The sequence below is a fragment of the Ambystoma mexicanum genome, chromosome 9 (assembly GCF_040938575.1).
Source record: "Ambystoma mexicanum isolate Mex_15411 chromosome 9, UKY_AmexF1_1, whole genome shotgun sequence".
NCBI classification, from domain to species: Eukaryota; Metazoa; Chordata; class Amphibia; order Caudata; family Ambystomatidae; genus Ambystoma; species Ambystoma mexicanum.
The window spans coordinates 874,784,229-874,808,312 of record NC_090931.1 but is presented as its reverse complement, the minus strand read 5'-3'; the positions used below and the strand labels follow the sequence as shown (position 1 = coordinate 874,808,312).

General features: G+C 44.5%; 1 protein-coding gene across 1 annotated transcript in view; it reads right to left on the bottom strand.

Moving 5' to 3' along the window:
• COL6A3 (collagen type VI alpha 3 chain) overlaps positions 1-24,084 on the bottom strand; it is a 270,362-nt gene that overhangs the window by 94,319 nt on the left and 151,959 nt on the right. Inside the window, exons 23-30 of the mRNA XM_069615983.1 lie at positions 18,041-18,106; positions 16,552-16,605; positions 15,502-15,537; positions 12,651-12,713; positions 8,147-8,209; positions 3,602-3,664; positions 2,170-2,232; positions 753-803 (exon numbers count right to left, since the gene is read on the bottom strand). Of these exons, the coding sequence (XP_069472084.1) occupies positions 753-803; positions 2,170-2,232; positions 3,602-3,664; positions 8,147-8,209; positions 12,651-12,713; positions 15,502-15,537; positions 16,552-16,605; positions 18,041-18,106 (459 nt within the window). The remainder of the gene's footprint in view (positions 1-752; positions 804-2,169; positions 2,233-3,601; positions 3,665-8,146; positions 8,210-12,650; positions 12,714-15,501; positions 15,538-16,551; positions 16,606-18,040; positions 18,107-24,084) is intronic.

Sequence of the window (24,084 nt, the reverse complement as noted above, 5' to 3'; positions counted from 1 at the left end):
CTGAGAGGAGATCTGACCACCCAAGAGGTCCCAGAAAATAAACCATGACAGAGCTTCCGTTCCACAGCACTGGCGGCGTGCAGTGCACAATCATACTACTTTTTTTTTGTTATACAATTCACATATTTTACCATCACACAGTAGAGTCTTTCTATGTGATGGGAATTCATTTCTTTATGACTGGCCATAAGGGAAAGGTGACATGTTAAAAAAAATAAAAACAAAAATATTTTTGTGCATGAATGAGAAATAAAAACACAACCAAGACATAAGAAGCTCATTCCACTACTGTCCGTTTACACACAAAAAAAGCACAGTCGGCAGACACGTTATCCTCCCATATATTGTGCCAACTCTGAAACTGTTCCAAACAGGATGGGTCATTGTGAATCAGAAACTTTTTTTCTGTGCATGGAAATGCCACCTCGTGTCACCAAATTTGAGCCATTAAGCCAAGAAGTTCACACAGGGGATCAGAATACATGCCCCTCCCGAGCCCACTCGTGAATTGCGCACAACATTTAGTGATTCCAGAGCTGGTGAAGCGCATGGAAAAGAACTTGGTGAATCGACCCCGTGCTCTCCATCCAGCGTTGGTAATCACTGAGGACCCTTGCACTACCAAGCCTGTGAATACATCCAGGACATTCCACGTAGTCAATGAACACATAGAAAAAGGTGTTGTCTATCGCGAGAAAGGAATTAGTCCCAGATTGTCGCGCTACTGCGCAACCACACAGAGGTGATCTCACCTTTTTGCCTTTAGGACCTGCTTTCCCAGCACCATCTCGGCCATCATCACCCTATAAATAATAAAGAAAAAAATCATGAACGGTAATATTTACTAACCTGCACTTGAGGAATATCTGGGTAGATCAAAAGAACACTGTGACAGATTGCATATATAACCTCACAACAACAGGCTAGAAGGTTACTTTAAGCTGCATGCAGCTCAACCATGGATAGTTTGAAAGAGTTATAAACCTCACATATTTGCCTGTCAGCACAGTTCACATGTTCCTTTCCTTTTCCCAGCCAGAATTCATTAGCAAAAATGCTGTCAAAGTGTGTGATCGACTTTCTTAAGAATCTGCCCCTTTATCACCCCAAAGCACTATCAAGAATAGTCACTTTTCAAGGAAGCCGCTATCTGTGACAGAGACAGCTGGGTGGCATTTCAATGGCTGCAATTAGTGTTGATGACCAGTGGACCAACATTTCATCATCACTGATCACTACGAAGTTCAAGCAATGAAGGGATGCTCATTTCAACTCTATGCAGTCAACACTATCCAATCTGCATGCCCCTTCCCTGCATTAATGCTTGGACTTCTCAGCACAGTAGACACTGTACTCCAAGTGAGATCTCATTTATCAGGGTGCAAAAAATGTACGCCAGGCCATACTTAACAGTGGCATGTGGGACCCACCATTGAATACTTACATAATGTTAGTCTAGGTCTTGCTATTGTATTCACACAATATTCCAAGTGAGGACTCTTTAATGCCAGGGACAGTACGCTAGGGAACATCGCACTAGATAGAGGGCACAATATTTCAGTGAGGTCTCACTGAAGAGCGGGAACACCTCTATAGGTGAGGACTCAGTAATGAGAGGGCACAGTACTCTAGGGAATGTCGCTCTAGCAAGAGAGCACGATCATTCAGTGAGGTCTCGCTGATGTGCAGGTGCACAGTTATCAGCAAGGTCTGAGTAACGAGAGGGCACAGTATTCTAGGGAACATTGCACTCGGAAGAGGGCACAATGATCCAGTGTGGCCCCAGTAACCATGGAACAAATAATGTACGCCAGGCATATGGGGGTCCCAACAATTAATTATTACAGCCTATAGGTCTGGGTCTTACTAGTATTATATTCCAGGTGAGTTCTCAGTAATGAGATGTCACAGCAGTCTGGGGAACGCCCCACTAGTAAAAGGGAACAATACTCCAGTGAGGTCCACTGATGAGCCCTCATTAATGAGTGAGTTCAATACTCCAGGTGAGAAGACACAATCTTCATGCCTGACATGTTACTGGCCCCTGAACACAAGCCAGATGTGCTCACCTCGGTAGCAAAGACCATCTCTAAACCAATGCTGAGAAATACAACATAAACACATGTTTAGAAAACAAATGTGAGAGTGAGGGTGTGGCAAGGTGCTTACTGTCTCTCCACGGGGCCCTGGGGGTCCGTCTACTCCCTTCACTCCAGGATCTCCAGGCTCACCCTGAAAATGAAACGCAGGCGGTTATTTGGCATTCGCAGAGAACTTCACGTTAATATTCCATTCTCAACTAAGGCCTTAGCTACCAGGCCTGGCACTCCTGGCAATGCGATTGACACACAGCTGAACCTTGAAAGTCTAGCGCTCATTAAATGCCGGACCACACAGTCACCACTGCATCGGTTTCATATAAAGTCAATAAGATTATATGGACACATAATCCGAAACAGTAGCAATAAGACTTTCAAGGTTTCAATACGTGACTCCTTCAGACTTTTGTTGCAGATCATCGTTTTAAGGTTGTCTTTCAGGTGTTCTCAGTAGCCATCAACCCCTCCCCCTCCCCAGCGCCACCCCCGACTCGACTCCAACAGCTTCTCCAATATACTATCACAAATGTCAACCTTAGCATTACGTAAGAAGTGGCCCAAATACTCCACACGTCTCCTAAACACTGAGTCCGTCCATCTGGCCAGGAACCTGCTGAGACTCAGCACTGTGAGTGGCCTTAACAACCCTGCGTGCAACAAACGCTAAAGGAATACATCCGGGTTGGACTCTGCCGCCCACCAATGCGCATTGTGCGGCTGCCAGTTCGCTTTCTACAGCTAGAATTAGCAGTAAAGCAGAATCCCAACAAACTCTGTATACAGTGTGACCAAGTGCACTCACCAATATTGGGGCTAATGCTGCAAGTGGCCTCATTAGTGATTAAAACACGGCAATAGAAAGGCTGCTTTTCATTGGAGAGTGCATGCGTTTACCTTTGGTTCTGTTAACATCTTGTCAATGGTTAATGCATTTCAGAACCTTTGCGACAACTGCACTACATCAAAGAAAGGGTTTATGAGGAGGACACAGGGTCCAATTTACAAAAAGTGTAGAACGCTGGCGGATGGCTGGAGTGTGCTCTTAAGTGTACCACTTCACTTCAGCATTTCTCTTCAACCTCATGACCATTTCCCTTCTCACTGTGGCACTGCCCACGCCAGGCATCGACCCAATTTGTAGACAACTATAGTACATGTGACTTCTTATATTCTTTCTCTAACCCCTCTGGAATAGCAAAGTTTTTCCAATTCTTTAGGCCCTGATGAGGAAGGCAGAACAAAGTCTGGCCTTTGATGAAGTCAGCCTTAGCGCAATGTAGAAGGCCTGTCTTCATTCAGTAAAACGAACAGACAATCAAACACAATGGAGATGTGCAAGGGCCAGGCTATTATGCAAGTCTGTGCAAAAAGAACGAGCATACTCGTCCTTGGCACTTAAGGGGTTAAGGAAAGACTATGTAATCTCACCTGTGAGTGCTGAGCAGCCTGCCGATTACCATACAGAAGTTGAGTTTGTGCTTGATACTGACATGCATACGTACCTTGCGTCCAATTGGTCCAAGTCTACCAAGATCACCAGGGGCTCCTGACGTACCACCGGGACCCTGGGGGAGTCAAGAGGAAAGATTGGATTCAACAATGCAGCATTGTGTGATGTTTGTGTCACAAAATGAAGACAGTTTGCTGGTCAGGATGGCAGAAGGAATTCACCTGGCCCACACGCCCTCCACTCCCCACCCCCACCTGAGACTGGATGAGCTGACCCCACTCCCCCCCCCCCTTGCTTGTAGATTCCTTGCTGATAAATCGCTCCCCCCTCCCCTGTTGTTAGCTCCCCATTCTCTTGTTTCTCTTGGTCCCTCACTGTGTGCCCCCACCCCTATGATTGTAAAGCATTCCGTTGCTTTCCTAAACTAGGTCCAAGCTCAATAAATACCCTAATATTAATACAAATAACCCTAATGATAATAATAATAATAATAATAATAATTCTAATAATTTCCCTGAAGCCACAGTTTGGCATCTACAAATAATAGCCACAACTGACCAGGCTAACCTCTTGAATTTCAGGCCCTCCTCTTCTCCCCTATGGATGACTATACCCCCAAACCTCGATGCTGTAACTGTGTAGATGAGCTTATTTTTAATAAACACAGACTGTCACCAAAATGCAATCATACATCTGACCACTCTGATGATACAGAAAACACATTCCAGCAATGGGGTTATTTTAGCTAGCTCATTTAAAAAAAATAGATTTTGCCTCCAAAGGCAGTTTTGCATGTTATATTTTTGAAGCAGCTATGTTGCAGTTGTTGCCCTAGAAATCACTTTACCCTAACTCCAAATTTACAGTCAGGGGGTAATTTGTATTGAAAGTGGAGCGACATACGAATGCTAATTTCCAATAATTGCTGCATTGTTCTGGAATGCGAAAGTAGCCACCTACATTTCTTTTCAGTGGGTAGCCTTTTAATTGTGGTTAAAGTATATTATTACATGAGCAGCTATCATTGGAGAATATGTTATGGAAAGCTCTACGCAAGCTTCCAAGCTTCCAGCACTCTTCATTCACATTAGACATTACTTACCAGACATCATATTTCCGTGGCTTGTGTCCACTTAGAATCACATGCTCTGCATGGACCGCAAACTTGTGGTTTATGCAGAGTATTACATCTTCTTTTCCTAATTCGAAAAAGTGGGCATAGAATAGGGGTCTACCTGTCACACTATCCCTTCCCTATGTGTACAGGAACACAGAATCCCTCATATGACTGTGACGAAAGGAAATTCTGGGGCACCAGTGGTCCAGGGATGAATATTGGTTTCTAAACCATAAATCAGCCCGACACCTCTAGTACACCAGATGGGATCCGAACAGATTGAAAACACAAGCAAATTATAAACCTCCTTGTCCAATTTTTGGTAACGTGGACGAACAGCTGGCTTATCTCCGGAAGGTCGTGGATTGTTGGTTAGTTGCAACACACCGAAAATACAATTATTACCCAATGATAAAAAGGGACTGTCCAGTCAAGGTTGTATAAAAATATCTACTTTCTTATTATTCAACAGACAGTTCTAGCACAATACAAAATCCAACCCAACCTGTAAAGGAATGCAGAGGACAGGCAGTTTCAAGGAGGAAAAGGGACGCACTCTGGATACTGACAGGAGGGTAATTAGTAAAGAAATGAATCGCAATAGTTCAAGGATACTTGGTTTCAGCACAAAGGGAGCAATGGGTCGTAAAATGTCACTATGGGCTTTCGGAGAGGACCAGGAGGACAGAACCTCAATGTGCCTTGTGCTTGTAGAGGTTCTTGGTGCTCGACAGGGTCGCGCTGGTTTCAGGCTACTTTACAGCTCCTGCGACAGAGTTCAAGACAGGAGATAGCTGTGGATATCAGGCAGCAGGCAGTTCGGTGAGCGAGGCTGGACAGACGGCTGCAGGCTGGCATACATGATATGATATGCCATTTGTAACGTGCCTATACACAAGTGTTTCAAGGCGCGATGGCTGCTCAGGGTCAGGAATCATTGTCTCAGTGCTGGTTGCGGATCTGAAGCACTGGTCCTGCCGTCTCGAATGGCGTTAGCGACTGCAGCTCTACAACAGTCAGCGGTACAGTCAGTTGCAGCTCAAGGGGCTTGACTGGCTCTAAAATGTCCTTTAAGGTGGACGCTGGTTGATGCTTGTTGATGCACCCTTCTTAGCTTCTTCAATGGGCTTATGTAGGCCTTTAAGGCGGACTGCCCAAAGCCGAGGAGAGTGTTGCAAGCACCTGCCTTGTCCTGGGTTTGGTTCAAAGACTCTCTACCACTTCCCACCTAGGAAGCTTGCTTGCAGAGCCTAGCAGGTCACGCTGTGTGATGGCTAGTTACCGGTTCTGGAGGTGCTGGAGGGTCCTCTGGATTCAGTATCTCCCTCTGTTCCCTGGGAGATGTTTAGGGGAGGGCTCTTGCTTCCCTCTTTGGGAACCCTGGCCTTTCTTCACTGGGGGAAGCTGTAAGGCAGACTGCACCTTCAGCCAGGGTCCAAATTAGTTCTTCTTGTAATTCCTTGCAAAGTCTTCAGAGGATCTGCCCAAAATAGGGGCTCAACCCACTTTTAAAGCCAAATGGGCCACAGTAATTGGTGTAGGTTAAGCCTACTTTAATGAACCAATGCTAGGTCCTCACCACCAACCTCCTGTATGCATGACGTCAAAACCAGAGTGCTTGCTACAGGAAAGGTAAAGGGGTGAAAACATGTAATACTAAGTCCCACTCATCTTCCTGTCTGTTGTGGATTAAAAGGTCTCTCTAGTTAATTCAGCTCTCTGTGGTTCCTGAATAAAGCAGCAGGTCTCCCTTGAAGCTGTGGCAGGACCAGACTTTTGGTTGCCAACAAACCACATACTTCTGAGTGGGGTCCCCTTGTGGGGATGACTACTGTAAATACATAGTCCCAGACATGACAGGTCACTGCCCTTGATACTGAGATGTTTGAGCTGGCTTCAGGTTGACAAGGTGCATATCAAAGTTTGTTGGGGTTTTCCTGTCTTTTGTTAACCTCTGCAGCCAGTCCCCATGTTGGCCTGTTTGAAGTACACTCTATTAGTATGTTAATTGTGTTAATTGCTGCCACCATCTGCAGTGCTTACACAAAAGGACAGGGTGGATTAATGGAGCCTTTGATAGTTAATTAGGCTGGCCATGGCAGGGGGAAGGTTTTGGCCCTCTTCCTTTCTGAGATGCATCGTGTACTCCACCTGTCAGATCCCAACTAAATATGATAGGGAGGACTGCGCCTATAGGCTGTCTCCACCCAGAGTACATAGGTTTATCAGGTTTATGTGTATGTTGTGCAATGAGCATAGGAAAATGTGTGCAGATTAACGCCACACATGTTCCAGAGGTTGATATACCATCATTCAATTTCATATACATTTTTTTAAAAAGGCCAGGTGAGCGCACTCCCACCGTGCAGATGGTCGAATTACTCACATCATAGGCCTGACAGAGGTTCCAGCATCTGAGAGGAGATGGATGATACACTTTGTCTATAAATCCTCTAGAGCAGGGGACTGAAACCAGTGGTTCTCCAGATGTTTTTTTTACTATGTCTTCCATGATCCCTCAGCATTAACTATTTTGGATAGAGTTGGTGAGTGTTGTAGTCCAAAATGTCTGGAGAGTGAAAGGTTGCAGACCTGAGCTCTAGACCCAAGCTTTAGTCACCATATTTGGAATGCTTTATTTGACTGATGTGCTGCACTGGTGATGTACATTCTGCCAATTAGAGACCCCAAGCAGGCCCTAGTCTATATCCTCTCTGATTCATTTCCTTTGCAGACGTACACTAATCTACATGGCTATGAAGAGGTTTCCAGACAGGTCACTATCTCTGAAGAAGGAATTGCCATAGCATTTCGGTGCTGGACTGCCCATGTGGGCGGGACAAAGACTGATATGCAAATGGATATTTCCTATCTGTGAAAGGTACAGTGAGCAAAAAGCGTGTGCTGCAAACTCTCATCTAGAACAGGTTGTCATGCCATGTTCTTTCTGGAGAGGAGCACATGCTACCTTTTTTGAAACACTATCTCTGAAGGAAGCATATTTTGGAGCAGAGTAACATATCAGAACATGCCTGGAATGAGTCATGCTTGGTAGGATATCTTTCACTAGCACCTCTGGCCTGTCCGTCTCTTCTACAGAAGATCCCTTGCCCATCCCAACATAACAGGAGGATCCACAATCACATCTCCCACAATCACCACTGGCCAAGCCCTCTCCTCTGCCTGCTGTAGACCATAGCCTGGATGGAAACCACCCACACCTCCTCTTGAATTACAAGATACACAACTCTTTCCCTCTTAGGACTGGACAAGCGTGACTAAAATGCCAATCCTCAAGCAGAAGTAGACGAAGTAAATGATATTGTCACTGGAAGCATTTGCCGGCATCTTGGTTAAAGCTCATATAATGTTCCTTGAATTTCATTAATAGGAAGGAAAGAACAACTGGCATGAATACTCTATTTGTATTTCACAGGCGCGCTTCAGCCTGAACATCTGTACAAATCGAACTGTACTTGCCCGTGGTCCAGGGGTCCCTTGGTCTCCTCTCACACCTGGAGTGCCAGCTGGCCCTGGGGGACCCTGTGGGGTTAAAGAAAATGTTACAAATTAGGGTCACTTTAATGTTATATATATATTTCAAACAGATACACAAGACACTACTCTGCCAATGCATGTTCAGTGCAAAACATAATAAATGAAAAAAAGACAACAGAGCAAAAATGCATTAAAAAAAAAAAACAGGAAGCAAGTATACAAGGTGACATCTGGTACTAGGAGGGATTGGTGCGCATGGTACTGAGTGAGCAGACATCAGATTCTCGTTAAGTGTCAAATGGCCACAGCAGGGGACTAGCCCTGCCTCTGAAATGGGGTTCAAGCACTGGAAGAAGATGACTATAATCCTTGAAAATCCACGGCAGATCAGTTTGACAACTTCTAGTTAAGAGCGAGCCTCGTTTATTGGATAATGCAAAGGAGAATATGACAAGGGGCAACACTACTACAATCTGCTCATATACCCCTGGCTAAGAGCAACTCATTCATGCAGGGAGGCTTCCATGGGAAATACGCCTGCTGCATTAGGCTGTCACATGGTGGTTGGGCTCCACCACAGTTGCAAAATTAAATGGCACATGAGAGGCTGGATACTCTTCTCAGCCATAGTTTAAGACATGTCATCGACAGGCTTCCCGGTGAACCGTGATTCTGCCCTTACACCCAGTAAGTGGCAAAATGAAAGGGTAATTAAGGAGGATTGACATTTGTTTCTGCCGGAGGTGGTGGGCATTTCATGTGAACAGTTCCCACTGAAGTGAACTCTGCTACTTGCTGTCTGCACGGGAATGACATCAAAGAAAGCAACCTATTCGAACAGTTGGAATTAACAAAACCCTCAACTACAGAATTGGAGCTAGCGGACCTAGACGGGAAAGCAGAGATACTGCACAAATGGATCGCGGATACAATAGACAAGATCGCACCAGAAAAACCTTTCACCCCACAAAAAAAAAGAGCAATGGCAAAATGGTTCACCCCATTATTAACCGACATGAAAAAGAAAACAAAAAGATGGAATTGGAATAGAGGAAAGAATACAACCCAGGAAAAAAACACTGTACCAGAAACAAATCCGTGCATCCAAGAAGTAAATTCAAAAGGCAAAGAGAAGACATTACGATGACAGAATCAACAATGCCACCAACACACAAAAAGAAATGTTTAGCATCATTAAAGAAATGAGAAACCCACCAGGCTGCGATAACACCCCAAACCCATCAGAAAAACTATGCAACGACCTGGCAAACCACTTAAAAAAAAAAAAATCAATGACATCCGACAAACCATTCAAAAGCGACCAACCAACCACAACACACAACCCAACGAACTTAACACGGAACCACAGCACAAACTCCAAAGCTTTCCTGAAATATCAGCAGAGGCATTCGCAAGGCTGGTTAAACGAAGCAAGAAAGCGGGATCACCCATGGACCCCTGCCCCCCAGACATCTACAAATCAATCCTCGCGCAAGGATCGCCAGCTGAACACTACAGAAACCTTCTAAATCTATCACTATCAACAGGGACTGTATCGAAGATCTTCAAATCAGCATACATCAAGCCACTCTTGAAAAACACAAGTGGCGACGTAGATGACCTTTCCAACTACAGGCCGATCTCTAACATCCCCTACCCAGCAAAACTTCTAGAAACCTACGTATATAAACTAACCCAAGAACACGTAGAAAAACACCACCTGCTGGACCAAGCTCAAATCGGTTTCAGACCAGCGAGAGGAACGGAAACAGTACTACTATCCATCTGGGACGACCTCAAAACTAACGCGGACTCAAACACTACCTCAGCCCTTATTCTGCTCGACCTCTACTCAGCCTTTGACACAGTTAGCCACGACACCCTGACCAAAAGACTAGAAGACATAGGCATAACAGACAAAGCACTACGCTGGACCAAATCATTCCTAGCAGACGGAACAGAAACCGTATGGATAAAACCTTTCAAATCCACTCCACGAGTTAACGACTGTGGAGTGCCACAAGGATCCTCACTTTCTCCACCATATTTCAACATCTATCAGACTCCGGTCAACAGAATCTTCAAAAAATACAACATTACATGTTACAACTGCGCAGATGACACTCAGATCATCTACAAAATCAAAGACACTGATGCCGACCACTCAGCCCTAACCGACTGTCTAAAAGAAGTCTTCAACTGGATGGATGCCAACAACCTGAAAATCAACCCAGGAAAGACAGAAATCATGATCATATCCAAAGACCAGGAGAACGAAACCACCATCCCATGGCCTACGGAAATGGGAAACGCACCAACACCATCGAAGGTAGTAAAAAATCTGGGAGTCCTAATGACAACACCCTAACCCTGGAACCACAAATAAATGCAACAGTGAAGAAATGCTTTTTCCTCCTCCACACAGCAAGAAGAATTCTACCTTTCCTCTCCTTCACGCACAAAACACTCACCATCGTCGCCCTAATCATGTCAAAAATCGACTATGCAAACAGCCTCTACCTCGGAATACCAGAATACCTCCTGAAGAAACTGCAACAGATCCAAAATGCAGCAGCAAGACTACTCCTCAAACTATCCAGAAGAGACCATATCGCTCCAGCCCTAAAAACACTACACTGGCTCCCAGTAAAACAACGCATCACCTTCAAAACAATGTGCATAACACACAGAGCAATCAGCGGACAAGGAGCAGAATTCCTACAAAAGAAAATAACAGTCTACAAACCAACATGACCCCTCCAATCAAGCGACGAAATCCGCCTGGAACTCAAACCATACCTTAAGAAAAAACCTGGAGGAACCTCCTTCTACCACTTAGCCGCAAAAACCTGGAACGACATCCCAAAAGAAATAAGAAACACCGAAGATCACCTAAAATTCAGGAAATCACTAAAAACCTGGCTCTTCAACACCACAGACTAAATCTGGAAACCAAAACCGGAAAAAGGATGACTAAACCGGAAAGGACACGGACATCCCCGACGCGAGAGGGTAACTCCCACGGCACCTGGACGGGTGACACCGGATAGACTGGAACACAGGCGGCACGCACGGAAACTGAGTCAACTACCCCAGACAATCCCACCATCACTTTGCTCGCCCCTTAGCTACCGCCAGGCACCACAGCGATGTGGAACTGTCGAAATATTGGCAATCACCACATGACCTGAGAGGTTGACATTGGCAGGTGCACTGACCACAGGAGTAGGAAGGGAGAATAAGGGGAGCTATGAGGGAGCATGTTAGAGGTCGGGGTCAGAGGAGTAAGGAGCCTTATATGCCAGTCGGACCCAGATCAGGACAGAGCCACATCAGTGGAGACTACACAAGCCGAGCACCTCAATTCAGGATAGAGACACAAACTAACCAACCCTACTAACAATTTCCCTTTTGTGCATACACCTCTCAAACTCCAAACCAAACACAACCAAAACCTACAGCACAACAAACCACACAAACTTCACTACATCGCAACAACAAAACAAAAACACACATAGTATTGCACAACAGTAAACAACGACTACTGGCCGCAAACACCCCAGGCCCAGCCAACGGACCCACCTGGCTGAGGACGCCAACAGCATATCACTGCTCCCTTGCACTTTTCCTGCTTCCCCCAACTAACTCACCCTCCCCTCCTCTTTCAGAGCCGCCAGAGCGCCAGGGGACCACTCCGGTGGTGATAGTGCGCGGTACAAATGTCCTTTAACATTAACATTTAACATTATGTGTCCTGCAGTTCCAACAGACCTACGTTAATCATGCAAAGATTGACATTTCTAGCTTTTCAAACTAAATGTACAAAGAAAAGCCCATACTGGCTCTGCTGCAATGGAGCGTTTAATGTTACTTCGCTAGTACATGCCATAACACTACTCCCAATACAGTTATATCATAATAGATGTCTGTTCATTGTATAATCTCCATCACTACATCATGCACTGATATGTGATATGAGTGAATACGCTTTCAGGGCATGAGATAGTTAGATATGTTTGAAGTGCATCACCAAAGCAGACACTTGCAGCTATCATACCAAGCTGAATCAGAAAACTAGTGCAGTCAGTGTGCCGTGGGACCAGCATTTCATCAAAACCTTATGAAAAGAAACTTCACAAGTAGTAGAGGACACAGTTGAGGTTTGCTATGTTTTCAGGTATGGGGACAGAGAAAGGTAAGGGAGGGATGGAGCTCGAGGGGCCCGAGGTAAAAGAAAAGGGAAAGTATAAGGATAAAACAAAGACTGCCAAAAAATAGATCTCAAATATCGTTTTCATGTTATCCAGATAAACTTCATGTATTCCCTTTTGGGCGCAGCCTAGGCACCTTTACAATAAACACTAAGTTGCGTTGATCTATAATAATGCATTGAAAACTCAGGAGTCCTAGAACACATTGAACAGGAATTGACTTGGCATACAGTGAATGTGCCAGGCCTCCCTCTCTGACCACTGCTGTCACTCACCTGTGGTCCTCTCATTCCTTGTTCTCCTGCGGATCCCGCTTGTCCTGGGCCTCCTGCGTTTCCCTGAAAACAATATCACAACACAGTAAGCCATTAGCATGGTCTCCATTCACTCTGCTGGAGCTACAAGAGAAGTGGGTGGATTTGATTAGTAAACGGAGATAGCTATGCTCTTCTGGAGGACCCGTCTGGAATCCAAAGTGATGGGGATGGTAGCGAGTCACGGGACCCAATTGTTTGGGGGAGCAAAGGACCCTGAATTGGTTTTCGGGTACCCTATTGTCGCCACCTTGTCATTAGATGATTGCTCTATGCCTGTTTAGTTGTGCTACATGTCTGGTCTAAGTGTTAGGATTTGAAGTAGCATGCCCCAGTGTGAGTAATGTCAAGGGCATGTGTTGTGGATGGGGGTCCCTGAATGGTACAACCACTGGGCATTGCCTTTATGTTTTTTAGTGTAAGTGGGGCGGTGGAAGGTTCCATTTCACACGCATGTTCCCAAACGGTAACTGTTTGATTCCCTGTGTGTGCATCATGGGCTCTCTTTGCTCCTGATCTCACTTTTTAGCCTGTGTGCATTGGGTGTGTATGTCTGGTAGGTATGATGTGTACAGGTGTGTGGTGTGATTGTGACCCCCCTCCCCTTTGTGTTGGGATAAGGAAGGAGGTGTGTTGGGTCTTGCGTGAGATGCATGGGCTCTGTGACATGTGTGTGTGTCCTCCTGGTCCTCATGCATGTTTGCAGAATGTGTGTGCCTGTGAGTGAATGACAGCCCATACATTCTTGGGTGAGTGTGATGCATGTATCATTCTATGCATAATAGTTGGAGCTGAGCTGGCACTCCTGAGGATGGGCTTGTGGGTGTGCCATCCTGCATTCATCTTCTGAGAGTACCTGCATTGCTGCACATAGTGGTACACTCCAGCTTCATGTTGTGTGACTACTGGATTGCTCCCGGATGCCTTCTAGAGGAGCCTTCTTGAATCCAAGACATATCATAGAAGTTAAATTCCTTTTTGCTTGAATTAATATATGCAATAACAAATCCTATGAAGTGGAGTTTGGGACCCCTCCCATGCTCTAATTAAGACTTGTTGAATATAAAATACACTACACATTCTCACCCCTTAAGCACCGTAGCACTAGAAGGGCAAGAGCGAGTTCCTGACACTTTTGTAGGGACTGACTTTTACAGGTAGGTCTTTACTTTTGGCAGCCTGGGCGAGCTTATAAAATACAATTTATTTAGAGCGATGATAGAGTTTGTTGTCATAGGGGACCACGCTTAGCACCTCATTTTAGCACACCATATCTGTAGAAGGTCACTTCTGTCATGATAGAACATGTCGGGATAGCACTCCTTCAGGATTAAATTTAAAAAAATAAACAAATTAAAAAATATGGGATGCGACAAGACACTTCTTTTTGTAATGCAGTTCACCATTGTGTTACCATGATGTTGTGTTGTGATTCTTATCCATGTAAACAGTGAGATTTGTAGATACAGCATAGGGCCAGCCAATGGGTAAGCGAGGGCACAGAGTTGAAACTGCTGTGTCTGTCACTTTAACATGGTAACAGAATAAACAAGATCACAGGAGAGAAATGTCCATTGTATGCGGTGCAGAAGGACCACGAGACCAAAGGAGCGTTGATGTTCATGCTCTAGGTCGGTGTCCGGGTGACCTCTTGTCACAGATAACTGTGTCTTCTCTGCAATGCGTAGTTAGCATTAAATGCAACACGAGGAATAGATTAAAACAGGAATGTGTAGGGGTTCCTCTTAGCATGATGCGAGGTGTTCAGAGTCTTGTTATCTTTCAACAGATGGAAGAGCAGAAGGCAAGGAAATCCCAGAGTGTAAGTGTAAGGAAGAAGCCAACATGCAGAAGAGAAACAGTGGGTACAGATGGTCTGTGCACTCATCATGGTAGGTGAGTGTACTGAGCAGTGCAGGCTCGATGCCCAGTAGCAGGTAACGGTGTACTCAGAATTAGTGCCTAGGTGCCTTGCTTTGGGACTACATGTTTCCCAAACGTAGCTGCTGGATGCAGGTGCAGTCTGAATACTGTGCCGAAGCAGGCATTTCAGCCCAATAAATTGATCCTCTTTACCTGGTGGCAAGGGTCTGTGCGCTCTTTTTGGTGGGTTGGTGTGTGCAGCACTGAGGTCTAGGTGCCCAGCATCAGGGGGGATGTATTCTTGGAGACGTTTGTCGTTAACAAATCGTGCACAGTATTTGAGCCCTATGTGGCCAGTATTAGAAGCAATGTACGGAGAAATGAGCGAAGCCAGTGTGCACGGGATTGAGTTTTGTATGTTTGCAACACAAAGGGTTCTGTGTGTTTGGCAAAGAGGTAGAAAGACCCTTGAGTCTAGAACTGGGGGCCTGTGCTCAGCACTGGAGGGCTGTATCCCCAACTCGAGGAATGTGTGGTAAGCATTCCGGGGCTGTGTGCACAGTATTGCTAGTTTGGTCCCTCAACAATGTAACCGTGAGTCCACCTGTGGGAGCCCTGCACCCAGCATTACGGGTCAGATTGGCCCATCACTACAGCCTCGGGTCCTCAGCATCGGGGAGGACGGGGGTCGATGGGTGAGGAGGGATCAATGTTTCTTACATTTTGGGCTTGTGCCACAACAGCCTCCAAAATGCCCTTGCCTTGAACATTAGTTCCAGAGTCCTATGCACTCACATTCTGACAACCCCCCCCCAAGAATGTGTAGTCTATGGTGTCCCTATTGCAAAGTGCTTTCAATTTTCCTATGGGTGTGTGGGCAAAGAATTGGTCCCTTTCACATAAATGAAACAATTATATTCATAGCAGAGGCACTTTAAGAGGCACTTACTTTCCCTCCTGGAGGTCCTCGCCGACCAACGCCTCCCTGGCGCACGGGAAGAAAAGAACAGCAATACAGTGAGGACAATGAGTGAATCACGGTGGACACAGTGGGGAACATTACATCAGGTGAGAAGAGTAGGTCCAGATGAACTACATGTTCAGAACCTGCGAGTTCTTAGTGCCCACTCATCTGCATTGTAAGCAATACAATGTTTCTTTATCGGTATGCATGGCAACCATATATATATATATATATATATATATATATATATATATATATATATATATATATATATATATATATGTATATATATATATATATATTTGTAAAGAAAAGAAAAGCCTTTTAAGAAAAAGGCAAGTCTGGCAGAGTGCACTCCTGAGAGCAACCAAGCAAAGGTAATATCCACTCAGCAATATGGGCACATCACAGCTTGTCCAGGTAGTACATAAATGCCTTTATTATTGCATGTGCATTAAGAGAAAGCAGAAACCTGGATAAAACCAACGCATTTCGCTGTATACTAACTGCTTGATCACGTTTGTGAGTATACATATGCATATACATATATATATATATATCTTTATTCCGGTATTGGTTAATTTCTTCTTGCATTCCAAAATCCTTAATTACATAAGCCAGTTCTGAATTCCGTCAAGTACACATGGGTTGAATTGAATTGATATTTTATTTCTATCGCGCTCATACACAAGTATTTTCTAGTTAGCAAATGATGTATCCTCCCTCCCTTCCCTCATCCCTTCCTCCCTCCCATCCTCCTCTTCTTCTCCCTTCTTCCCACCATGCAGAAACATAAACTTTGCCAGCCATATTACTGGTCATGAGCAAGTGTCTGAACAGTGCTGTGCAAATCAGCCCCACAGTAGTCACCCTCATGGTTCAGATTTGTTAAGTCCTTCGGTGGTTTTCTGCTTCTATAGCTTTCATTCTAAAAGCTTCCTTACAACTATCATTTCTCATTTTGTGTCCCCTCCTTTGGTGAATGTTAGCTGTTACAATGCAATAGAAGAGTCTGGGATTCAATTGGTTACTCACGTTTTTCCCAGGTCCTCCTGCTGGGCCCGCCTGTCCGTCAACACCCGGTTCTCCCTGCGGTACAAAGGGATACAGTGAGATCACCTAGGCACTTATATAGCGGTCTTTCCACAAGCCACGGCTGATGCACCAGTCTGGTTCGCGGATCTCTCAGACAACACTGTAGGGGGAGCTAGAGAGCCGTCAACAAATGTTTGTGGATATCTGGCCCACCTAAAAGATCCATAGTGCATGCCCCTCCAAGGTGCTCGCTCTCGGCTTCCACGATCCTCAAACTCACTTTAAAAAATCAATAGAGAATTTAATAGTAATTGGGATGTCCTGTTCTTAGCAGCACATGCCAAACTTTATTTCAGTTCTTTCCTGGTATTCCACTACATGAAGGCCCATCTAACAGTTTTCCGCATTTTTTGTGTTCAGACACTCATTTTGGCCCCATCCTTATTCCACATGTTGCACCCATGGTCTCATGTCAGAACTAGTGCTGGGATATTTCCACTTCCATGATTCACATTCTAAAGTCATTTGTGTTCCCATATATACAATCTTGCCCTTTTTTGACAAAAAATAATGAAAATTCAGAAATGTTGCTTAAAAAGTTTGAACTGGCTAGATACTGTGCATGTGAAGTAACTATAATACAGGATCTTTTTTTAAAAAAAGTGCAATTCTTAGTTAAATGTTGTAAAGTCGTTTAGAGGCGTTAAAACAGAATTAGTCAAACATGAGTCAATGGCTGTTTCCAGAAATAGTTAACTATATTCATAGGTCAATTTGGCATATGTTTTTGCGTTTTTCTTGTTAAAAATAGCAGTTGATGTGCTGGTTTGTAGTTGTTTTTAAAAGCTGAAAGTGCTGGTTAAGCTCTTACGTATGCTCTTTAGGAAGCCGTTTTTAAACAGAAAATTAGCTGCAAGTATTGAAAGAATTTTAAAAAACGTCAATTATTTGCAACAGAATAGTTGGATTTTATTTCTTTACATTTGTTCAAAAAGTATGTTATTATTGTTTAAATGAATTGAACTGGTTACACTATATTTTAAAGGGTTTTAAACAGATTAAATTAATTGGAATAATTAGGTGAAACATTCAAAGAAATGTTAGGATATCCTAAACTGTTGCAGTTAGTAGAAACACATAATAAGTGGTTAGTCTGGATGGAATGTTAAAACATTGTAAATATTTGCTTATAGGACTCCTTGAGGATTTTTGATGGATTTAACGGGAGCAGTGATAATGCACAGTAAATCCGTCGATTTTCGGAGCTAAAGTGGAGAAAAGAATTCACCTAAAGCATTTTGCTAGAGGCGAATCCTCACCTTACCCTCAAACTCTGAATTTGGTGTTGTGGTAAAATTGGCTGTAATTATGTCACCACCAAAAAAAGTAATGACAGCAGAATAACCGCCACTTGTTTTACGGCACCAGCAAACTTGTAGAAAGCAGACTCAGATTGTAAATGATAGAAGGAAGTCAAAAGACACTTTACCAATGGACCGATTTCTCCTTTAGGCCCACGGGTTCCTCGCTGGGTGTTATCTGTTCCAGGCTCGCCCTACGCACAATAGAAACAAAGAACAACAGATGTGGAAAATGTTTTATGGGGATAACAAGCACAACACCTTAAACACAAGGCACACGCACATTAGCCAAGCTGCAAAAAGGCAATCAGGCAAACATGAGGTAATCCAGCCTTTCCCTTATGTAACCTAAGGCAAAAGCAAGACAGCAAGATGTCTTGGGAAAGGAGACTAAAATGTAAAGGAGGGGAATGAATAGAACGCCAATGTACACTATGGAGAAAAGAACCCAAGTTTGATACAATAGGCGGACTTACCATAGCACAAACTCCAGGTAACACATGTTTGGTTTATATGGTGCCAGGAATGGCCTGTTTAAATCAACACAAGAAATCAAGACCCACAGCAGTCGATGCATTAATTACTTACCTGTAAAAATAGTGTTACAGTTTGTATACTGTTTTAGATTCACATGCTGTGCAGCAAATAGTGGTCTGGGTGGTAATTTGAATGGGTTTCTTAAATACTTTAAACTGTGTGTATTGAACATGGGCATGAGCAAGCCACTTGTTCATTTCTCCCAGTTTGAATGTCACACCGCCTGCCACAGAGTTGCATGCAGTGTTAACTGCCCAAGCTATTCCCGAGGCTGGTATTTCTGCCCACATTACATCCTCGGAAGACTCATTGACCCCACTGGACATGATTAGGGTCCCGTCCACCCTCATCAGTAATACCAAAGCGCTGGCTAGCTCCTTAGGCCACTGTTGAAACACAGAGTAGAGATTGCCAATCACCTCAATGAATACGGCCCTTATATAATGGCCCTTACTGAAACCTGGTTGAGCTCCTCCATACCCAATGATGCCACCTTGTCCTTAGCTCCTGAATATTCACTATTTCGGCCTGATCGTCCAGTTCAAAAGGGTGGAGGCGTGGCTTTTATGTTTAAAAGCATATTGCCTGTCATGCAGTCGCCCACTCCAGCCCTGAAGACTGTGAATCCCTATTGGTCAAGATACAAATCAATGCCAACATCTCACTGAGTATACTAGTTATTTATAGACCTCCGAGGGATATGCCTCCCTTCGAAGAACAGTTCCTCGAACTACTCAACCACCTCACCAAGGCCAGAACTTCACTTATTATTCTCGGCGACTTAACGTCTGGGCTGAAGGTCCTTCCAATAAGCAAGCATCCGCCCTGATTGATGCCCTTGACACCATTGGCTATCGCCAATGGGTAAAAAGCTCCACGCATAATGGGGGACATACCCCCGACTGGGTGGCTACACATCTTATACCCTCCTCGATGTAAAAACTCTCCCCTTTGCCTGGTCAGACAACTTTTTAGTGAAGGCACTGGCGCTTCAACTGTTCCCACCAGCAAGAATGGACTCTGTTTCCAGAATTGAAAAACTTTCTAGCAAAGTAAAAAAATATTACATCTTCCAAGTTCTCGGCTCAGTTGTCACCATGCCTTCTTCCGGTTGATGATTTTTCAACCCCTCTGATATGCCGGTGCACCTTACAGCCACCATTAAAAATGCCATCGAAAAAATAGCCCTGTTTGAAGAAAAGGGTATTCAAACCTGAGACCCACAAGAACACATGATTTAATGATAACATCATCTCCCTTTGACCTGTTAAAACATCCTATGAAAGAGCCGGGCGAAAAGACCCCGGTCCCCAATCTCTCCTGCTTTACAAACAGGCCATTAGAGAATTTAAAACTGCCATTGTCACTGCTGAGTCTGCTTTCTTTAACAAAAGAATCGAGAATGTTTGCTCCAGTTTGAGCAAACTGTTTAAAATTCTGGTTGAATTTTAGACCTCACCAGTTGTTAGTCAGGATCTTGTTAAATACAAAAATCTCGGGCCATAAACAAACCATAAGTGATTTGCAGGCACAATCCTTAGGGCATCATTGGACACAAACTACACTTCAAGGAGATGTTCCTTCTCTGACAAATATTCCTCCCTTTAATTTTGCCCAGTGCACCGAGGCAGAAAAATTCTCAAAATTGTATGGATTGTGTGTGCAATGAAAACCACCTCCTGTTTGGGCGATAGTTACCCGGTTGATATCCTCACTTGACCTACTGATACCCTGGATGACCAAACTAGTTCATCTGTCCTTTAATGAAGGATCGGTTCCCCCATCTCTTAAGGAGGCGTGGATTACACCATTCTTTAAGAAAAGCAACTCTGATCCCCAAGAGGCCAAAACCTATCACCCCGTTACAAATGTTCCCATCCTCCGTAAGATCATGCATAAGGTAGCCTACATACAGCTAAAGGGCTACATTGAAGAACACAACATCCTAGGGGTACGCCAGTCAGGCTTCAGAGATCAGCATGGAACAGAAACAGCAATGCTGGACCTTAAATCCATCTTGGCCAGTATAGTGGATCGGAGCCATCCCCCCCTGCTGATGCTTCTGGACCTCTCTGTGGCCTTTGACCTGATAGACTACCACCTTCTCATTTCTAGGCTTAGGGACTTGCCACACTGCGCCGATTTGGCGGCCCAATGGATTACTTCCTTTGATGACCCTCAGACAGCTAGGGTTGCAGTTGGAGAGTTCAGCTCCTCCCCTGTTATACAAACATGGGGCTTACCGCAGGGGTCATGCATGTCCCAGACCTTGTTTAACATTTATATTAGGCCACTACTTAGATTGCTGGACCACCTGGGTCTACAGTATACCAATTACGCTGATGACCCACAGGTCGTCTTGGAGCTCAGTGGTGACTATGTTCAGGACTCTGAAGCCATAAACAAGATCTATGGCGCAGTGCAGTCCTGGATGGCTAACAACTCCTTGGCGTTGAACAATGACAACACTAAGCTCCTGAATGTAGCTTCTGGCCCACGACTAAAAAAACTTGACCCAGCTTTTCCCAGTTTCTGTATCGCTTGTAATAACATCAGTGTCTCTAAGAGTGTGAAGAGCTAGGCGTTTTTCTGGATACAGAACTTAGTATGAAACCACATGTCTCCCACATTCGCTCTTTTTGTAGTTACATAATGAAGTTACTGAATCACGTTCGCCCTTTCATCTCAGTCAGCAACTGTTCTTTTCTTGCCACAGCACTAGTTAACTCTAGGTTGGACTATTGCAATAGCCTGTCGGCAGGCAAAATCTGACCAACCGGCACTCACTACAGGCCACACACAATGGTGCGGTTCGTGCCATCCATGGCCTGTCAAGACTGACTCATGTCTCTGATGCCAGAAGTAAAGCGCACTGGCTCCCCATTAAGCTTCGGATCACTTCACACGATCCTCCCCCTGACATTTAAATGCCAGTCCGACGAAAGTCCTAAATACCTCAAAGATCGTTTAACATCTTACATCCTGGGAAGACTATTACGCTCCCTTGACCACTCCACCCTATACCAACCCAGATACAAGTTGGCCCGGTTAGGAGTGACTCTGTTTGATGTACAGGCTCCCTTGGTATGAAACGCTTTAGCTGTGCCAATCAGATCGGCAGGTGCACTGGCCCTGTTCAAAAGATTTGTGGAACACCATCATTTTAAGATCAATCCCGACTAAACCCTAGTTCTCCCGCCCTAACTTGATCCTCGTTTGTCCTTGTCTGTCCATTTCTTTTTTGTGCGCCTTGAGGCCCATGGGCATGTGATGCGCTATGAAAATTAAATAATATTAACAACAATGTGAGTTTCCTATAATGTGTACCTGAAGCTCAGGATGGCACCTATTGCTATTTTCAATCAATTTCTCTAAATGTCCATCTATGTTTACGTGATTAAAAAGGCGTATACTAGAAAGTCCTTTCAAACTCATGGAGCGGTAAGCAGAGGCCCATGTGAAATTAGAATGTATATTAAGCTGCAGTGGCAGGTAAGTAAACTTTTTTCTCTGCAGCATGCATCTTTCATAGATTCATTCATGTGCTGTGATGGACTAGAAACAAACCAGTAGCAGTCCTTCTGAAAGTGGAGGTACACGTATGGTTCCAGTTGCTAGATACGTTGTTAAACCGAATCGTGCCCACTTGTGAGTGTAACTCTAACAGTACCCGCTAAAGGCGTTCGTTGAGCAGCTCCATCTGTATCCTGGAACGGAACTTAGTCAAACAGCAATAATAGCTACATTCTTCTGACTTTAGCAATAGACCCTGACATGGGAGGGCATTACTGGTAGGCAATGGTGTGGGGCCAGAGTTACCGGTCCGAGCAAAGCATGCTTTCCAGGGCGCTAATAGTGTTTTATTATGTGAGGAAAGGGTGAGATGGCTACTTTTCCACACAAAAACACCCTACAAAACGAAATGGCCACATTAAAGCAGAGAGAGGGCTAGTACAGGAAGTCCCTTCACTATTTCCATGGTGGCTAATACAGAGGAGCTGGAGACCCAGAACAGCGAGTGTCTGGGGCCAGCGAGGGACAAGGCATTTGGGTGGAGAAGGGGAGTGCGAGATGAAAATGGGGAGGGGGCAGAGAAATGGGAGCATGGGGCACCGAAGATTCACGAGCCCAGCAGGAAAGACGGCGGCATCCGGCTTTTGAGGAGGTACGGAACGCAGGCCTCCCCCTGATTGGTTGGGAGGCCCACTGTCCTCTCGTGATGGGCGCTAATTAAGAATATGCTGCATCCTGACTTCAAAGAAGACTGTCTCTCTGTCTGCCTGTTAGATAGCTGGACACACTGTACAATCAATCTGGCTGGTCACACTTTGATATAGGTTTCCGTGATGGCCACAAACAATTGTTAGGTTTTCGAAAATTCCTAATTTCTGCCTGCAAAAAAAACTACACCTGCTCAGGCATTTATTTCAATGCTTGAATAGAATGCACCACATAACAAATTGCCACTAGAGAAGGTGCTTTGATGACTAAGAAACAGGATGAAAAATACAAAGACGGGAGGGAAGAGGGAAGACTAAAGAATGTTGATATAGCAGGGAGGGAAAGCTCGGTTCCCAGGTGTTGTCAGGGGTTCATTAGAATAGAGTGAATGGCATTTCTATAGGAGTTTCCTGAACTAGAGCAGGAAGAGAATGGGCTTGACAAATGAAGAAGGAAAGGTTGTTTCAAAGAGTGTGGGCCACAACTGGAAACGTTGTTGCCCCCTGTGTTAGAGCACTCGGACGTGAGAGCTCCCCCGACCATTTGATCCACAGAGTAAAGGTCTTTTTGATACAGTGTTAACAAAAGATCCTGTCTTGAAGATAAGCAGGAGCAGCGCCATGAATGAAGATAAGCAGGAGCAGCGTCATGAATGAAGATAAGCAGGAGCAGCATCATGAATGAAGATAAGCAAGAGCAGCGTCATGAATGAAGATAAGCAGGAGCAGCATCATGAATGCATTCATATGTAAGACACAATAGTTTAAAACTGAAAGGCAGCAGTGTTCTCTCAGGAAGGGGGAAGTCAAGACATTCCTTTGATAGCAACCGAGATGGCCTAAAGCATTGGAACCAACTGATAGCCTTTAATTTGAGAAGGGGAGGTGCGCATAAAGGACCATAGAAGAATCAAGGCATGAAATAACAAGGGTGTCGACAACCACACTGGGATTCCCCTGAGGGATGACTCGAAGGAGTTTGTTAAGGGATTTGAGTATCTTACATGAAAACACATTTTTGATGTCACTGTGTATTGGTTAAATATTGTGTCTTCACGCAATATGGCTTCTATGTATCAGAGCAACATGTGTTGGGTTCGAGCTTTATTTCCTCCACTACAATGTGCCTACAGTCTAGTGGTTATTTAAAATGTCCAATTTCTGTGACCTCCGGAGCCTTGATATTAGGTTGAGTGAACTGTAGCCTCCTAGATCCCTCTGCCTAGTGAGCAGAGTTACATGAATATGCCATTTCTTTCATGGCCCCACAGACATTTGCATTCAGGTATGGAAGTTTGTTTGCTTTGCCCACTTGGGGCAGCTGGTATTAATGTTACAGCTGAACTTTCTCATGACTTAATATATTACAGATGTTTTATTAAGAGTGTAAGCAAGTGTCCTGTATCAATTGGTCA